Source organism: Pelodiscus sinensis, chromosome 26 (assembly GCF_049634645.1).
Source record: "Pelodiscus sinensis isolate JC-2024 chromosome 26, ASM4963464v1, whole genome shotgun sequence".
NCBI lineage: Eukaryota > Metazoa > Chordata > Testudines > Trionychidae > Pelodiscus > Pelodiscus sinensis.
In genome coordinates this window covers 1,184,528-1,198,488 of record NC_134736.1, presented here as the reverse complement: position 1 = coordinate 1,198,488, position 13,961 = coordinate 1,184,528, and the positions used below count along the sequence as shown (strand labels likewise).

The window sequence follows — 13,961 nt, the reverse complement described above, 5'->3', positions numbered from 1 at the left end:
GCCATGCACACAGCCAGCTATACACACACCTGGCCATGCACACAGCCAGCTATACACACACCTGGCTGTATATAGCAGAGCGCGTGTAAAGAGTGTGTGTAAAATGCTACAAGCTTTAGCTCCTGCCAGTAACTAGAATTCCCCCTCCTTTAAGTAATTTCTTTTAATATTGCAAAATTATACTCTAGTTAGATGCTTAGATCTCTTAGGGTTATTTTTGCTGCTTGGTGGTGCTTTACAATTCATGTCACGTCTACAATGCATCACCAATTCAGAAAGAAAACAGAATTCTTTATAGTTTCTCTAATCGTAGTGGACCAAGGCTGTATGGGCTTTGATTAGATGTAGTGCTTTTCCTTTCACATCCTTCAAGGCCCACTGGAGAACTCAAGTCATTATTTTGAAGCAACAAGGCAGCTTATCCGTATGGTAAGTGGCAGTGCCTTTGATCTGTAAAGCCAACACATGTACAGCCGCAGAGTTTGATTTCTGGAGCATCCAGAAGTTTGACCTCTGCAATGTTTTGTTTTTTGAGCCTCACAGCAAGTTATCCCTGATTCCCCCTTTCTCTTCCCACGCTCCCCAAAGACGGGCGAGGTGGAAAGTCCATCACAGGCTTCGGTCGCAGGAACAATCATTTGAAGAGTTTGTTAAGCAACGGAACGTGCGTTCTGGAGGAAGGCGACGTTCAACCTCAGTTTATCTGAGACTCTTTCGTCAACGTGTCTCATGCTTTGTGCGCGTTGATCTTGCTTTGTCTTAGAATCGTAGAATCCTAGAATACTAGGACTGGAAGGGACCTTGAGAGGTCATCGAGTCCAGTCCCCTGCCCTCATGGCTGGACCAAATACTGTCTAGACCATCCCTGATAGACATTTATCGAACCTGCTCTTAAATATCTCCAGAGATGGGGATTCCACAACCTCCCTGGGCAATTTATTCCAGTGTTTGACCACCCTGACAGTTAGGAACTTTTTCCTAATGTCCAATCTAAACCGCCCTTGTTGCAGTTTAAGCCCATTGCTTCTTGTTCTATCCTCGGAGGCCAAGATGAACAAGTTTTCTCCCTCCTCCTTATGACACCCTTTTAGATACCTGAAAACTGCTATCATGTCCCCCCTCAGTTTTCTCCTTTCCAAACTAAACAAGCCCAATTCTTTCCGTCTTCCCTCATAGCTCATGTTCTCTAGACCTTTAATCATCCTTGTTGCTCTTCTCTGGATCTTCTTCAATTTCTTCACATCTTTCTTGAAATGTGCCGCCCAGAACGAGACACAATACTCCAACTGAGGCCTAATCAGTGCAGAGTAGAGTGGAAGAATGACTTCTCATGTCTTGCTCACAACACACCTGTTAATGCATCCCAGAATCATGTTTGCTTTTTTTGCAACTGTTCACTCATATTTAGCTTATGGTTCGCTATATCCCCTCGATCCCTTTCTGCCATACTCTTTCCTAGACAATCACTTCCCATTCTGTATGTGTGAAACTGATTGTTCCTTCCTAAGTGGAGCACTTTGCATTTGTCTTTATTAAACTTCATCCTGTTTACCTCAGACCATTTCTCCAATTTGTCCAGATCATTTTGAATTTTGACCCTATCCTCCAGATTAGTCACAACCCCTCCCAGCTTGGTATCATCTGCAAACTTAATAAGCATACTTTCTATGCCAATATCTAAATCGTTGATGAAGATATTAAACAGAGCCGGTCCCAAAACAGACCCCTGCGGAACCCCACTTGTTACTCCTTTCCAGCAGGATTGTGAACCATTAATAACTACTCTCTGAGTATGGTTATCCAGCCAGTTATGCACCTACCTTATAGTAGCCCCATCTAAGTTGTATTTGCCTAGTTTATTGAAAAGAATATCATGCAAGACCGTATCAAACACCTTACTAAAGTCTAGATATACCACATCCACCCCTGCTCCCTTATCCACAAGACTCGTCGTCCTATCAAAGAAAGCTATCAGATTGGTTTGACGTGATTTGTTCTTTACAAATCCATGAGTCTTGATTCGTTCTTTACAAGTCTTGAGTTCCTTTAGGAGGACCCTCTCCTCGGAGGCAGGGATACTAAGAGCCTGGCTGCAAGCAGTGTAGGTGCCGTTATATCTTGTATTGGACCAGCTTCTCCTGGGGGCAGAGACAAGCTACGGCGCTACCCCCAGCCTCCTCTGCAGGTTGTGCCGCGTGATTGCTTCCTGCCCAGAGGGCGGAGGGGGAGCGCTAGTTCTGATCCCCAGCAGAGACTCAAGGCCCGTGTGACTTCTCTAGCTCTCCCCTGAGCGCGACACCGCGGGAGGGAAAGAGCCAGTCACCACAGGCTGTCTTTGTGCACAGGAACAACCTGGCCCTTCAGCACTGGCGAGTGAAAGCCGGGTCCGAGACCCTCTCCAGCTTCCACGCCCTCCCTGTGGAAAAGATCTTCCTCATGGACAGCAAGTCTGTGTTTCCCAGAGACAGCGACATCGCCCTGGTGAAGCTGGCGGCCCCTTTCGCTATTTCAGGTGAGCAAGAGTCTGTGCTAAGCCACCGTCAGACATGCTGTCGGAACGAGCATCCCATGCCAGTCCCTGGGTAGCCGCAGCCTCTGGCTTTGGCTGTGTGGGCCACATAGCTGGAACCTCTGTTCCCACCAATGGTGCGTGCCCACATCACAGGCTGGGGGGACACGTGAAGGAGTCTGATGCAGCCCTTTGGGGAGGAGTGGCACACCAGCATGGCACAGGGGCCGTTAGCAAATCCACGTGGGTGACGTAGCGCCCTGGCAGTGCCCGGCTCAGCCCACGAGTCTGATGCAGCCCTTTGGGGAGGAGTGGCACACCAGGGTGGCACAGGGGCCGTTAGCAAATCCACTTGGGTGACGTAGCGCCCTGGCAGTGCCCGGCTGCCTGGGTCAGCCCACGAGTCTGATGCAGCCCTTTGGGACAGAGTGGCACACCAGCGTGGCACAGGGGCCGTTAGCAAATCCACGTGGGTGACGTAGCGCCCTGGCAGTGCCCGGCTCAGCCCACGAGTCTGATGCAGCCCTTTGGGGAGGAGTGGCACACCAGGGTGGCACAGGGGCCGTTAGCAAATCCATGTGGGTGACGTAGCGCCCTGGCAGTGCCTGGCTCAGCCCACGAGTCTGATGCAGCCCTTTGGGGAGGAGTGGCACGCCAGCGTGGCACAGGGGCCATTAGCAAATCCACTTGGGTGACGTAGCGCCCTGGCAGTGCCCGGCTCAGCCCACGAGTCTGATGCAGCCCTTTGGGGAGGAGTGGCACACCAGGGTGGCACAGGGGCTGTTAGCAAATCCACGTGGGTGACATAGCACCCTGGCAGTGCCCGGCTGCGTGGGTCAGCCCACGAGTGCACCTGGCAGGCAGACAAATCCAAGCCAGTGAGCGAGAACAGAACAGACCCACCGGCCCCGCCGTGGTGCACGGTGGCTGAGGCCACGGAGTGGCTGTGTAAATCCCAGCGTGGCCGTCCTGGCGGGGGTGTGGGCCGATCCGTCTCTCATGCCTGGGCAGCCACAGGAATGTCTGACGGGCCTGGTCTCCTGACTCTGCCTGTCCCCTGCAGACACGGTGAAGCCCATCTGTCTGCCCTCCTTCGATGCGGAGCTGCCCCCTCAGGCCCCGCTGTGGGTGGCAGGCTGGGGCTACGCGGAGCAGGATGGTGAGTTCAGGCGGCCGGTCCCCCCGGCGCGGCGGGGCGCAGGGCAGCTCTCACTCACCTGTCTTTTCTCGAGGCGCGTTGTCTGAGGCCCTGCGGCAAGCCCAGGTCCAGCTGGTCGACAGCAGCAGCTGCAACGCGAGTGCCGCCTACCAGGGGGCCATCTCCCACGAGATGATCTGCGCGGGCCTCGTGCAAGGGGGGGTGGACACCTGCCAGGTGAGCACCTCGGAGGGGTGAGTCCAGCACGAGGGGAGCCCGGAGCCCTAGGGAGCAGCCGGCTCGTTCCAGGGGCGCACGGGGCCCTTGCAGGACTGAGGGGCCGGGCCGTGCAGGGTGCTGCAGGGGCAGGAGGGGGGCTGGGCCAAGGTGTGTGATTCCAGACCGCACCGCGCACCCACCACCTGAAAACCAGGGGCTCCAAGTTGGGCCCAACCCACCGTTCACTCTGGGCCTGGGCCCCCTCTGACCCGAACGCCTCAGGCCGCGCTCGCGGGGGCTAACAGCAGGGTTGTGTCCCTCCCAGGGAGACAGCGGCGGCCCCTTGATGTACAACCCGGGGCGCTGGCAGGTCGTGGGGATCGTCAGCTGGGGCCACGGCTGCGGCAGGCCGAGCACGCCCGGCGTCTACACCAAAGTGCAGGCCTATCTCAACTGGATCTACAGCGTCCAGAGGGTCAGTGTCTAGGGCTGCCAGGTGGCCAGTTGAGCCGGACGGTCCGGGATTGGAGCTTTCTGTCTGGGAAACAAACTGAGAAAACACCGGCCACAGGACTGTCGGGTGTGAACTAAGGACGTTTTCTTGTTCTCATGAGTATCCGGACGTAGCTGCTCGCGTGAGCGTGTCTCCCGGCCAGGCGGCACGCGGCTACGCAGTAGAGAGGAGGGGGGCGGTGGCAGGAGGGAATCCCTGGGGCCAGACTCGCCCACACGCCCCGCCAGGACCATGCGTGGGACGGGCAGCACCCTAGCATTTACGTGCGCCCTGGTCAGCCCCACTCCCCGCCGGCCAGTTCCCCTCCCACTCGCCCCCACGTCAGCCCTGCTCCCACTGACCCTTCCCAGCCAGCCCCGCTCCCCGCCGGCTGGTTCCTTCTCCCCACACTCCCCCCCAGCCACCCCACTCCCACTGACCCCCTCCCATCCAGCCCCGCTCCCCGCCGGCTGGTTCCTCCTCCCCACACTCCTCCCCAGCCAGCCCCACTCCCCCTGAACCCCTCCTGGCCAGCCCCACTCCTCTCGTGGCCACCACTCCCCGTTCTGAGATGATGTGTGTCCAGTATTTTTGGTAGCACTTTGTAGACTAACAAAACATGGTGGGATCACGAGCTTTCGTGGGCACAGCCCACTTCTTCGGATGCCCGAAAGCTCATGGTCCCTTCCACGTGTGGTTAGTCTATAAAGCGCTACCAGACCATCGGTTGTTTTTGTCTGCAACAGACCAACTCAGCTACCCCCTGACGCTTTGGGATTTTTTCGAAACCCATCTGGTAACCCTGTGAGTGTCCTGCCGCTGAAACCTGCTGCTCCAGGCATCCCCTGATGGGGTCGTCCCTGCTCCAGGGCTGGGGGGACAGGGGCGGCACCCCTCGGCTGTGAGCCAGAGGCCAGGCCCTGGGGCCTCCCCGCACTGTTACTGCAACACACGGCATGGCCAGGGCACAAGCACCCGCCAGCCTGCCCCCTGCCTCGCGGTGCCCGCCCGCGGCACAGCCCTATTGCGCCCACGGCTGGCACGCAGGCAATGGGGAGCCAGCCTGCACCGCACAGCAGCAGAGCTACGGAGACAGGCCTGACTCGGGCCTCCTGCCGTCGGGTTCCCAGAAAATCTCACGCAGCGCTGCTGGGGCTGAGCGAATCAGAACTGCTCCTAGGCTGCACCCTCCGTAAAACGAGTGTCCCTGGGGCGCTTGGCCGCAGGCCGGGAGCGCTGCAGAGTGGCCCCCCGCTAGGTAATCAACCGGCCCCGGCACAGCTGGAGGAGTGGGGTGCTGCTCCTCCCCTGGAGGAGACTAAGTGGGCAAACGCCCATGGAGAGGCCAGCGCAGGTGGTGCAGGGGGATGCACGTCCAGAGGTTGGTTGCCCAGGCTCTGGCCCCTGGCAGCACCTGCCCCAGAGGGACCCGGCCTGTGGGGGACTGTCCCTGCCAGCACTAGAGGGGGCTGCAGGGGACGGAGGAGGGCCAGGGCCTGTTCCACCCCAGCCTGGCTGTGCTTTGGGAGCTGAGTGGGCATCCGAGCCTAGAACCTGGTCCAACATTTACTCCTGTCTCTGTGATGCCGGTTTTAATTGCTTGTCTGCTTCCCCTCCCAGTCCGAGCTCTGAGACGTCGCCCACGGCAGCTCCCCGTTGCCAGCCGGCGTGAACCCCCCAGCCCTGCCTTGGGTTCTGAGCTGCTGGGAGACCAACGTGCCGCCCCTGCCCCCGGATCCCTGCTCCGACGGCCGGGCAGCGACAGGACTCAGCTGGAACCAGGAACCCACCTGGCTCGGCGCCACCCCCAGAGCGGATGGGGCCTGCTCTCTGCAGCCGCCCGAGGCCATGCAGCCGTCCTGTGGCACTGCTGATGGAACGAGCCAGCCTGTCCCTTGCCGCCTGGCCTGGCCTGGCTCGGGAACAGGTTCTCCGGAAGGGGAGGCCCTTGCGACAGGATGCACCGGCCGTTCTTTGCACAAGCAGGTGGGATGCAGCCCCCGAGCCCCACAGCACCAGGCTTCGGGGCCATCCAGCCCCGGTGAGCCCGACCCCCCTGCACCTCTTGGGTGTACAATGGGTGTTCTGTCAGAGGCGGGCCTGCAGGCTTTGCTGGGGGAGAACCGGCTGTATCATGAGCCAGGAGCAGGGTTGCCAGATGGTTGAAACAAAAATACTGAACCCTTCCCCCCCCCCCCAAAAAAAAAAAACACCGGGAAAAAATTCTGTTGAAGACCAAAGTTGAGCAAAAAAAAAAAAAAAAGGACTCCACTCCAAAACTTAAACAAAAATAAAATAAAATAAAAAATTAAAACAGCATGTCCCCTTTAAGAGTGAGTGCAGGGATAGAAACTGGGGATAGGTTGAGCACTAAGACCCAGGGGAGTCATTGCTTCCCCTTGATCTTTTTGCCAGCAGCCATTTTGTGCGGGCAGCCGTGCGGAACCAGGTAAGCATGGGGTCTGGGGGGAGGGCGGGCACGGAGTGTCTGTAGGGTTGCCAGGTGCCCGGCATTTTTGCCTCCTGGCCAAGGAAAAAAATTAGAAAATATGGGACATCTTAGGCATCTGGTATTTTCTGAATTTTTTACCAGACAGGAGGCAAAAATATCAGACTGACCGGGTGAATACCGGACACCTGGCAACCCTAGCCAGGAGTAAGAGCAGTCGGACACCAGGGCTCACAGCCATGGCTCAGGAGCGCAAGGGGAAGCCAAAAGGGAGGCCTCACTGACTCAGACTGTAAGGGCAGAGGGGCCCATCGTGACCAGCGGGTCTGATTTCCTGCAGGCCGCAGCACCTCACCCCCACTCCTGTCCTAGACTCACTGCCTCCGAGTTCCTGACCCCAGCCCAGGAGGTCGAATGACAGAGAATCCACCATTCGCACTAGTAGAAACCAGCAAGCATCCCATGCCCCTGCTGCAGACAAAGGCAACCTTGCCCACCCAGCCCCCAAGGGCTCTGCATGTCTGCCCCACCGCCCGGCAAAACCCTCCGCCCAAGCCCCCGGGAAAGGGCTCTCTGGAGCCCCTCGGAGGAGCCTGGCCTTTGGCCACCCGCTGAGGAAGGAAGGGCCAGGCCCCAGGAGGCCTGAGTGCAGGTCTCCCAGTAGGGCCCCGCGGAGCGCCCGGGGGTCCCACGCTCTTTCCTGGAGCAACGCAAAGCCGCAGGTCTCCGTGTGTACAGGTGTGACTAGTGAGGGGGCTGCCTACTCCAGTGGCCCTGGGCCCACGCTGGTGGGCATGCACTGGCTGCCATGTGTGCTGGGGTGACCCCTGCTGGCCTCTGGCTGTAAGCACTGCCCAGTGCTGGTCGCCCCCGCCCCAGACAATGCCCAGCAAAGGTTTCTCCCCTAACCATGAGAAGGGGGTGGCTACCCGGGGGGATGGGTGTTCTGTGGTTTTTGAGGAGCAGTTTTGGAAAACACGAGGACAGACTGAGCCGACTGCTGGGGGTTGAGGGGCCTGTGGACCCCACCCCAAGGGGTCGGAGGCTGCCTGCCCTGACCCCTATGCCCACGTCGAACCCGGGCCGTGCTGTGCCTCTGAGAAGCAATAAACCCCCGTTCTACAGCTGGCAGAGTCACGTCTTGCTGCCGATGGGGGTGCAGGGTCGGGGGGTCGATCGGCGGCTCAGTCCGAGAGACGATGCCAGTCGGGAAAGCCAGCCGCCGTTCCCTGCTCTGACTGCTACCCAGCGCCACAGCCAGGCCCAGTGGCGGGGACAGAACCCAGCAGCCTTCGCTGCCAGGCCTGGTAGAACTGCTTGCCACCTGCCCCCCTCCCCCCCCCAGCCCCATGCGCTCTCCAGCCCGGGGCTCAGCTAGCACTGGAGCTGCCTGGTGCCAGCCAGGGAACTGGGCCTGCAGCAGCTCTCTGGGACTCAGCGGCACAGGCCGGCCTGCGAGCCTGGCACGCGGCCTTTTCACACTGGGACGTTTTGTGCCCTGCCGGGGAGGCAATAGCCCTGCCCCGCCCCGCGGGTAGCATCTTCTCCAGAGTGGCTGCCATTTTCTTCGGGAGCCACGCCTGGCCTGGAGGGGGAGGGGAAGAGAGCAAGAGAGGAGGGTTTCAAAGGCAGAATCCCCCTCGGGGCCCTTCAATAGCGTCCCCCGTGCGCTGTGGGTCGGGCCCTAAGATCTTCCTGCCACAGCCTGAGGGCAGCTCAGCCTGCAGCCACCCCCGAGCCCGCGGCGGAACCTGCTGAGGCGCCAGGCTCCGCCAGTCCCCCGGCGCCCGCCAGAGGTTCCCGTTTTTACCGGGGGTGCGTGAAAGGTGGGCGGGTCTCGGCGGTGCACATGCCGGGGCGCGGCCCCCGGGCTCAGAGGAAGGCAGCCGGAGTGCAGGGCTTTCTAGGCAGCTCAGCTCTCCCTGCAGCCCGCTCCCCCCGGTGCCAGGGCACGGCTGAGCCCAGGGAGAGCAGAGCACGGGGGCCGCGCTGCTCGGCAGAGAACAGGGTTCACCCCGTCGATGCACCTAACGATGAGCGTGACACTCGGCTCTGCCACCCCCCAACCAGAGCGACTCCAGCCATCCCGGCAGCGGCTGTACCACGCACTCACCCACAGCCCGGCCTAGGGCTCCCGCCGCAGACCAGTGACCGGGGCGGGACAGATGCCCACGGACGGCCACACTCTGGCAGACGCTGTCTCGGGCCTGGGCTTCTCCGCTCAGCACAGGAGGCTCTCGTGCCTGCACGTGCTCCTCCAGCTCCGTGCCCACGCCGCACACCAACGGCCAGGCCCCACGGCAAGGGCAGAAAGGACCCAGGCGAGGGAGTTTCTCTACTAAACATAAACTTTTATTTCATTCAAGGCAAAGCTAAATAAAACTCTATAGTGCAAAGTGTTTGGAAAGGCATCGGACAGTGTCCCTATACATTCAGTATTTACAACTATGTACTGTGTCTGTATGTACACATATACATGTGTGTGCGCATAATGTACAGTCCCCTCCCTGCCCCTCACGGGACAAGGTGCTGGGGGACACCCCGTTTTAAAGCGGGGGAACAGCTCGGGAACTAGTGGATTTTCCAAGCTGGCAGAGCCCTCGCTGCATGCCCATTGTGCAGTATATCTATAAATCCAGACGTGTACAGGCCCCTAAGGGTCTCAAAGGGATTGTTACGCGGTCTCTAGGCAAGCCGGAGGAGTGGGCCGTGCACAGAAGAGCATTGCATGTCGCGTGGTAGGTGGGACATCCCCAACACCACTTCTAGAAAGACTAACGGCTCATGACAGCTAACAATCATTCTAACCCACCCTCTCCGCAGCGCCGTGGGCGTGGAAGTGCTGCACAGAGGCTGGACTGGGGATCTCACGGGGCAAGGGAAGATTTTTGCGTCTTTTGGTCTAAAACATCATGAGCGACGATGACCCGCGAATCGGACTTTGCATTTGCGCAGCCCCTTTTGTCCAAGGAGCCGAGCGCACGTGACAAGCAACCCCCGAGGCAGGTCAGTGCTGTCAGCCCATTTCACAGACAGGGAAACTGAAGCACAGAGATTTCCCCGGGCTGCCCACAGACACACAGCAGCAGAGCAGCAAACAGAACCCAGCAGGCCTACCTGCCTACTCTAACCAGTGGCCAACACTGTCAAACCTTTCAGAGCATATCCCCATTGCCCTGCATCCTGAGAAGCTCTGTGAGTAGACAAGGGGCCGGAAAAACCCTTGCAAACTGCCCTGGTGAAAAGCACAGTCACAACCGCACCAGCATCCGGTGCTTTGGGGGCTTCCCCCTCTTCCAACAGTCCCTCCATGGGCAGACTTGAGCACGGTTACAAGCAGGCAGGCGGGGCTCCCTGTCGATCGCTACCAGAGTCAAATTGCCATCGTACTCCTGTCTGCAAATGAACTGGCACGTCCCCCCCCCACACACAGCCGCTGAGGCAGCCGGATCAGGCTGGTCCATACGCTAACTCCAGAACACACCCATGCAGTGCAAGGTTCTTGCACCGCTCATCCAGAGCAGGCTCCCACTCGCTGACAGAGCAGCAAAGCCGGTCCCCAGTCCCGAAAAGCGGCCCCGCCTCCGATCCCCACAGCGAAGGGGCTGGGGAGAAGGGCCCAGTTTCGGTCCTTGGCCCATTCACACACACAGATACAGCCCGCCCCAGAAATGAAGCAGCTGGCTCGTGACACGCTGCCCATAAAGGGCCACAGGCAACGGATTATTTCAGGCTGGATACAGTTCGAAGCCCATTCGCAGCTCTAGCGCCTTGAGACGCATGCCCGGGGGGGCAGTCTCCTGCGTTTACAGGCGGATTTCCCCGCGCACTCAAGGGTTTAAGTCCCACCCACCTCAGTGTCTGCTCCCCCTCCTGTCGCTTATACGACCACCCGGCGCCGCGGCGCCCACGCCTCCGAAGCTCTCCCTGAGCACCCGCCTGCTCTCTCTGTGGGCCCAGTGGGCTGCTGGGGGGAGAGGGCTGCATGCACGGAGCTCCCAGGGAGCTCTGCCGTCGGACCAGAGCACGAGCCAGGGCGCCAGCCCACGGCAGAGAACCAGGGGGCGCAGAACCCCAGCGCAATGAAAAGGGCTCTCGGGCCTCGCCAGCGGCACCAAGAGAAAGTGGAAGTGTCCAGGGAGAGACTGACGGTGTCCCTCTGAACATCACCCTAGCCAGCCTTCCCGGGGCTCCTCCTCCTGACACTGCTCCTCCAAGCGCCGCAAAGCACCTTACAAATCATACTAAGGAGGCCTCACAACATCCCCTGTGAGGTAGCTCAGTATTGTTATGCTCATTTTACAGGCGGGGAAACTGAGGCACCGAGCAGCAAAGCAGAGCCAGGAACAGAACCCAAGCACCCTGAATCCAAGCCCGCGAACCACACGGCTGTACTCCCTCCCGGCAGAGTGAAAGGAACTCCCCGCTCTTTCTGCAGCGAAAGGGAAACTGAATGAGTTGTTTCCCCTTTAAGCCCATCAGATACGTGATTTGCATAACTAATTAAAGCCTTGATAAGCCAGCGTCTTCCATGTCTATTACCCGAAGTGCCAAGCTTTAAAAAAAAAAGAGTAACCCTGGAACCGATGGAAAACGCTACAGCCACTTCTCCCGAGAACGCCAGCCTGGTGCGCGCCCCAGGACAGGGGAAGCAGCTGAAGGTACCTTGGACACAGCTGGCTCCGGGACAGAGTGATGGAGCATGCTCCAGGCTGCTCTGCCTGGCCTGAGCACAGGAAGAGAGGCCGACCTGGCAGTCCCACACCATGCCCCAGTGCTCCGGAGGGAGCAGCAGTGCCAGGGAGCGGTACAGCCGCAGGACCGGTGACAGCCTCCTCGTGGCCAGCCTGTCCATCAGACACAGCCACAGGGACACCCAGGGCACACTCTGCCTCGGCTGGGCCCACATAACAGGAGGCAGAGAGAACGGCGCACGGCCTGGCCCAGGAGCTGCCCTCTTTCCCACTGACTTGCTGCCGAGGGGCCGGGAGCGGAGGGAGGGTAAAAGCACAGCCGGCCCTGGACACCGAACTCGCTAGAGCCGGGGGCCATTCCTGCAGCTTCTGTCTTGCCCACATTTCCTCTGCCCCAGGACAGTCAGAAATGTGAAGCTTGTCAGCCCAGCTGCCTCTTCCCAGGCATGCGCCCATCACCATGGCGTCTTGGCTGAGTCCCAAAGACCCTCCAGAAGGGAGAGAACAGGAATCACAGCCCAGAGTCCCAGCTGCCCTGCACCCTCCCCCACCCCGTGTGGCACTGCTGGCAGCGGGACACGGCACAGTCCAGAGCCAAACAAGAGCCATGCCTGCAGGCCGGGTGAGTGGAGCGACGAAGGGCAGGCAGGGGGGCCGAGCTCCCATTGCTCCTGCACCCTGCGCGGCCACAGAGCTGCCCCAGCCCGGACTGACGCAGGGGCACTGGAGCTGGAAGGGGAGGGAGCTGCCAGGTCAGCCGCAGCCCCGGCTGCTCCCCCTACCCAGCCAGGGCGAGGGACGAACGCCCGGCGTGGCAAAGGGGCCCCCGTCGTTTGCTTCAGAGGGGGGCTTGGCAGCAGAGCCCTCTTCCGCCTGGACCCAGCCCCACTCTCAGGCTCTCTCCTGGCAGTGCCCCAAGCAGCCTGGCCCCCAGAGGGCTCTGCTCCAGGAGCCGGCTGCCCTCTGCATGGTGCATGGCCCCCACCCAATGCCGAGCTCCCCCGGGAGCCAAGCAGGGGACGTGCTCCCTGCCTCCCTCCCCGCTCCCAGGGCAGCGGTCTGGCTCGGCGCCCTCACGCCCGGTCCCCGGTGACGAGCTCGCCGCTCTCGGGCACACGCCGCACCCAACCCCCCGGCCCAGCCCACACTGCAGCGCAAGGAGACCCACCCCGGCCCTGCCTCCCCGAGAGAAAGGGGCTGGCCAGCTCCCTTCCCCGGCGCGGCTGAGGCACGGCGAGAGCGGAGCACAGCGCTGCCCTGAGCATGGCTGGGTTCAAAAGCAAAGAGACCCCCCAACCCCCACCAGCAGAGCGTTGCTGCGCTTGCGTCAGGCCTTTGGGGGCGCTTTCCGGTCCGCCCTGGAGCCCGCCAGGCCGTTCTCGGTGTTGTCGACCCCCGAGGAGCTCACGAGGCACTCCTTCCTAGGACAGAGAAGGGCACCTGCAGCACGGGGCCGGCACCCGCCGCCCCGCCCCGCCCGCAGCGACCGGGCCCCGGCACCCGCCGCCCCGCCCCAACCCACCCGCAGCGACCGGGCCCCAGCACCCGCCGCCCCGCCCCGCCCGCAGCGACCGGGCCCCGGCACCCGCCGCCCCGCCCCACCCGCAGCGACCGGGCCCCGGCACCCGCCGCCCCGCCCCGCCCGCAGCGACCGGGCCCCGGCACCCGCCGCCCCGCCCCACCCGCAGCGACCGGGCCCCGGCACCCGCCGCCCCGCCCCGCCCCACCCGCAGCGACCGGGCCCCGGCACCCGCCGCCCCGCCCCGCCCCACCCGCAGCGACCGGGCCCCGGCACCCGCCGCCCCGCCCCACCCGCAGCGACCGGGCCCCGGCACCCGCCGCCCCGCCCCACCCCACCCGCAGCGACCGGGCCCCGGCACCCGCCGCCCCACCCCACCCGCAGCGACCGGGCCCCGGCACCCGCCGCCCCGCCCCGCCCGCAGCGACCAGGCCCCGGCACCCGCCGCCCCGCCCCACCCACCCGCAGCGACCGGGCCCCGGCACCCGCCGCCCCGCCCCGCCCCGCCCGCAGCGACCGGGCCCCGGCACCCGCCGCCCCGCCCCACCCCACCTGCAGCGACCAGGCCCCGGCACCCGCCGCCCCGCCCCACCCGCAGCGACCGGGCCCTGGCACCCGCCGCCCCGCCCCACCCGCAGCGACCGGGCCCCGGCGGTGACGCTCTCAGAGCGAGGGGAGCCGGGGAGGGAGGGACGTCCAGGCACCAGACACTTCGCCAGCACGAGCACCCAGCTCCTCCTGCTGCCATCGCTGCAGGCGGCAGGGCGCGCGGCACAGGCCAGGGCAGAGAGGAAGCAGGCGGCAGAGCCCAGGAGCTCCTGGCCCGCACGGCCCCAGAGCCGGGCCCTTCCCTTGCTGGGCAGAGGGCTCCGGGCTACAAGCCTGGGCCGCGGCCTCCCGAGGAAGCAGGGCAAGGCCTGAGCGTTGGGCACTGACTGAG

General features: G+C 62.0%; 2 protein-coding genes across 3 annotated transcripts in view; one reads left to right on the top strand and one right to left on the bottom strand.

Moving 5' to 3' along the window:
• The window catches only part of LOC112544839 (transmembrane protease serine 4), a 23,771-nt gene extending 17,654 nt beyond the window's left edge, over nucleotides 1-6,117 (top strand). Inside the window, exons 9-13 of one of the 2 annotated variants that reach the window (XM_075909329.1) lie at nucleotides 2,346-2,512; nucleotides 3,573-3,668; nucleotides 3,742-3,884; nucleotides 4,192-4,341; nucleotides 5,980-6,117. In XM_075909329.1, the coding sequence (XP_075765444.1) occupies nucleotides 2,346-2,512; nucleotides 3,573-3,668; nucleotides 3,742-3,884; nucleotides 4,192-4,341; nucleotides 5,980-5,991 (568 nt within the window). In that variant the 3' untranslated portion in view covers nucleotides 5,992-6,117. Of the gene's footprint in view, nucleotides 1-2,345; nucleotides 2,513-3,572; nucleotides 3,669-3,741; nucleotides 3,885-4,191; nucleotides 4,354-5,979 lie in introns of those variants that run through there. The other variant, XM_075909330.1, reaches the window with a different exon arrangement.
• Nucleotides 4,912-13,961, bottom strand: part of SCN4B (sodium voltage-gated channel beta subunit 4) — a 16,163-nt gene continuing 7,113 nt past the window's right edge. The window contains exon 5 of the mRNA XM_075909331.1: nucleotides 4,912-12,923. Within this exon, the coding sequence (XP_075765446.1) occupies nucleotides 12,830-12,923 (94 nt within the window). The 3' untranslated portion in view covers nucleotides 4,912-12,829. The remainder of the gene's footprint in view (nucleotides 12,924-13,961) is intronic.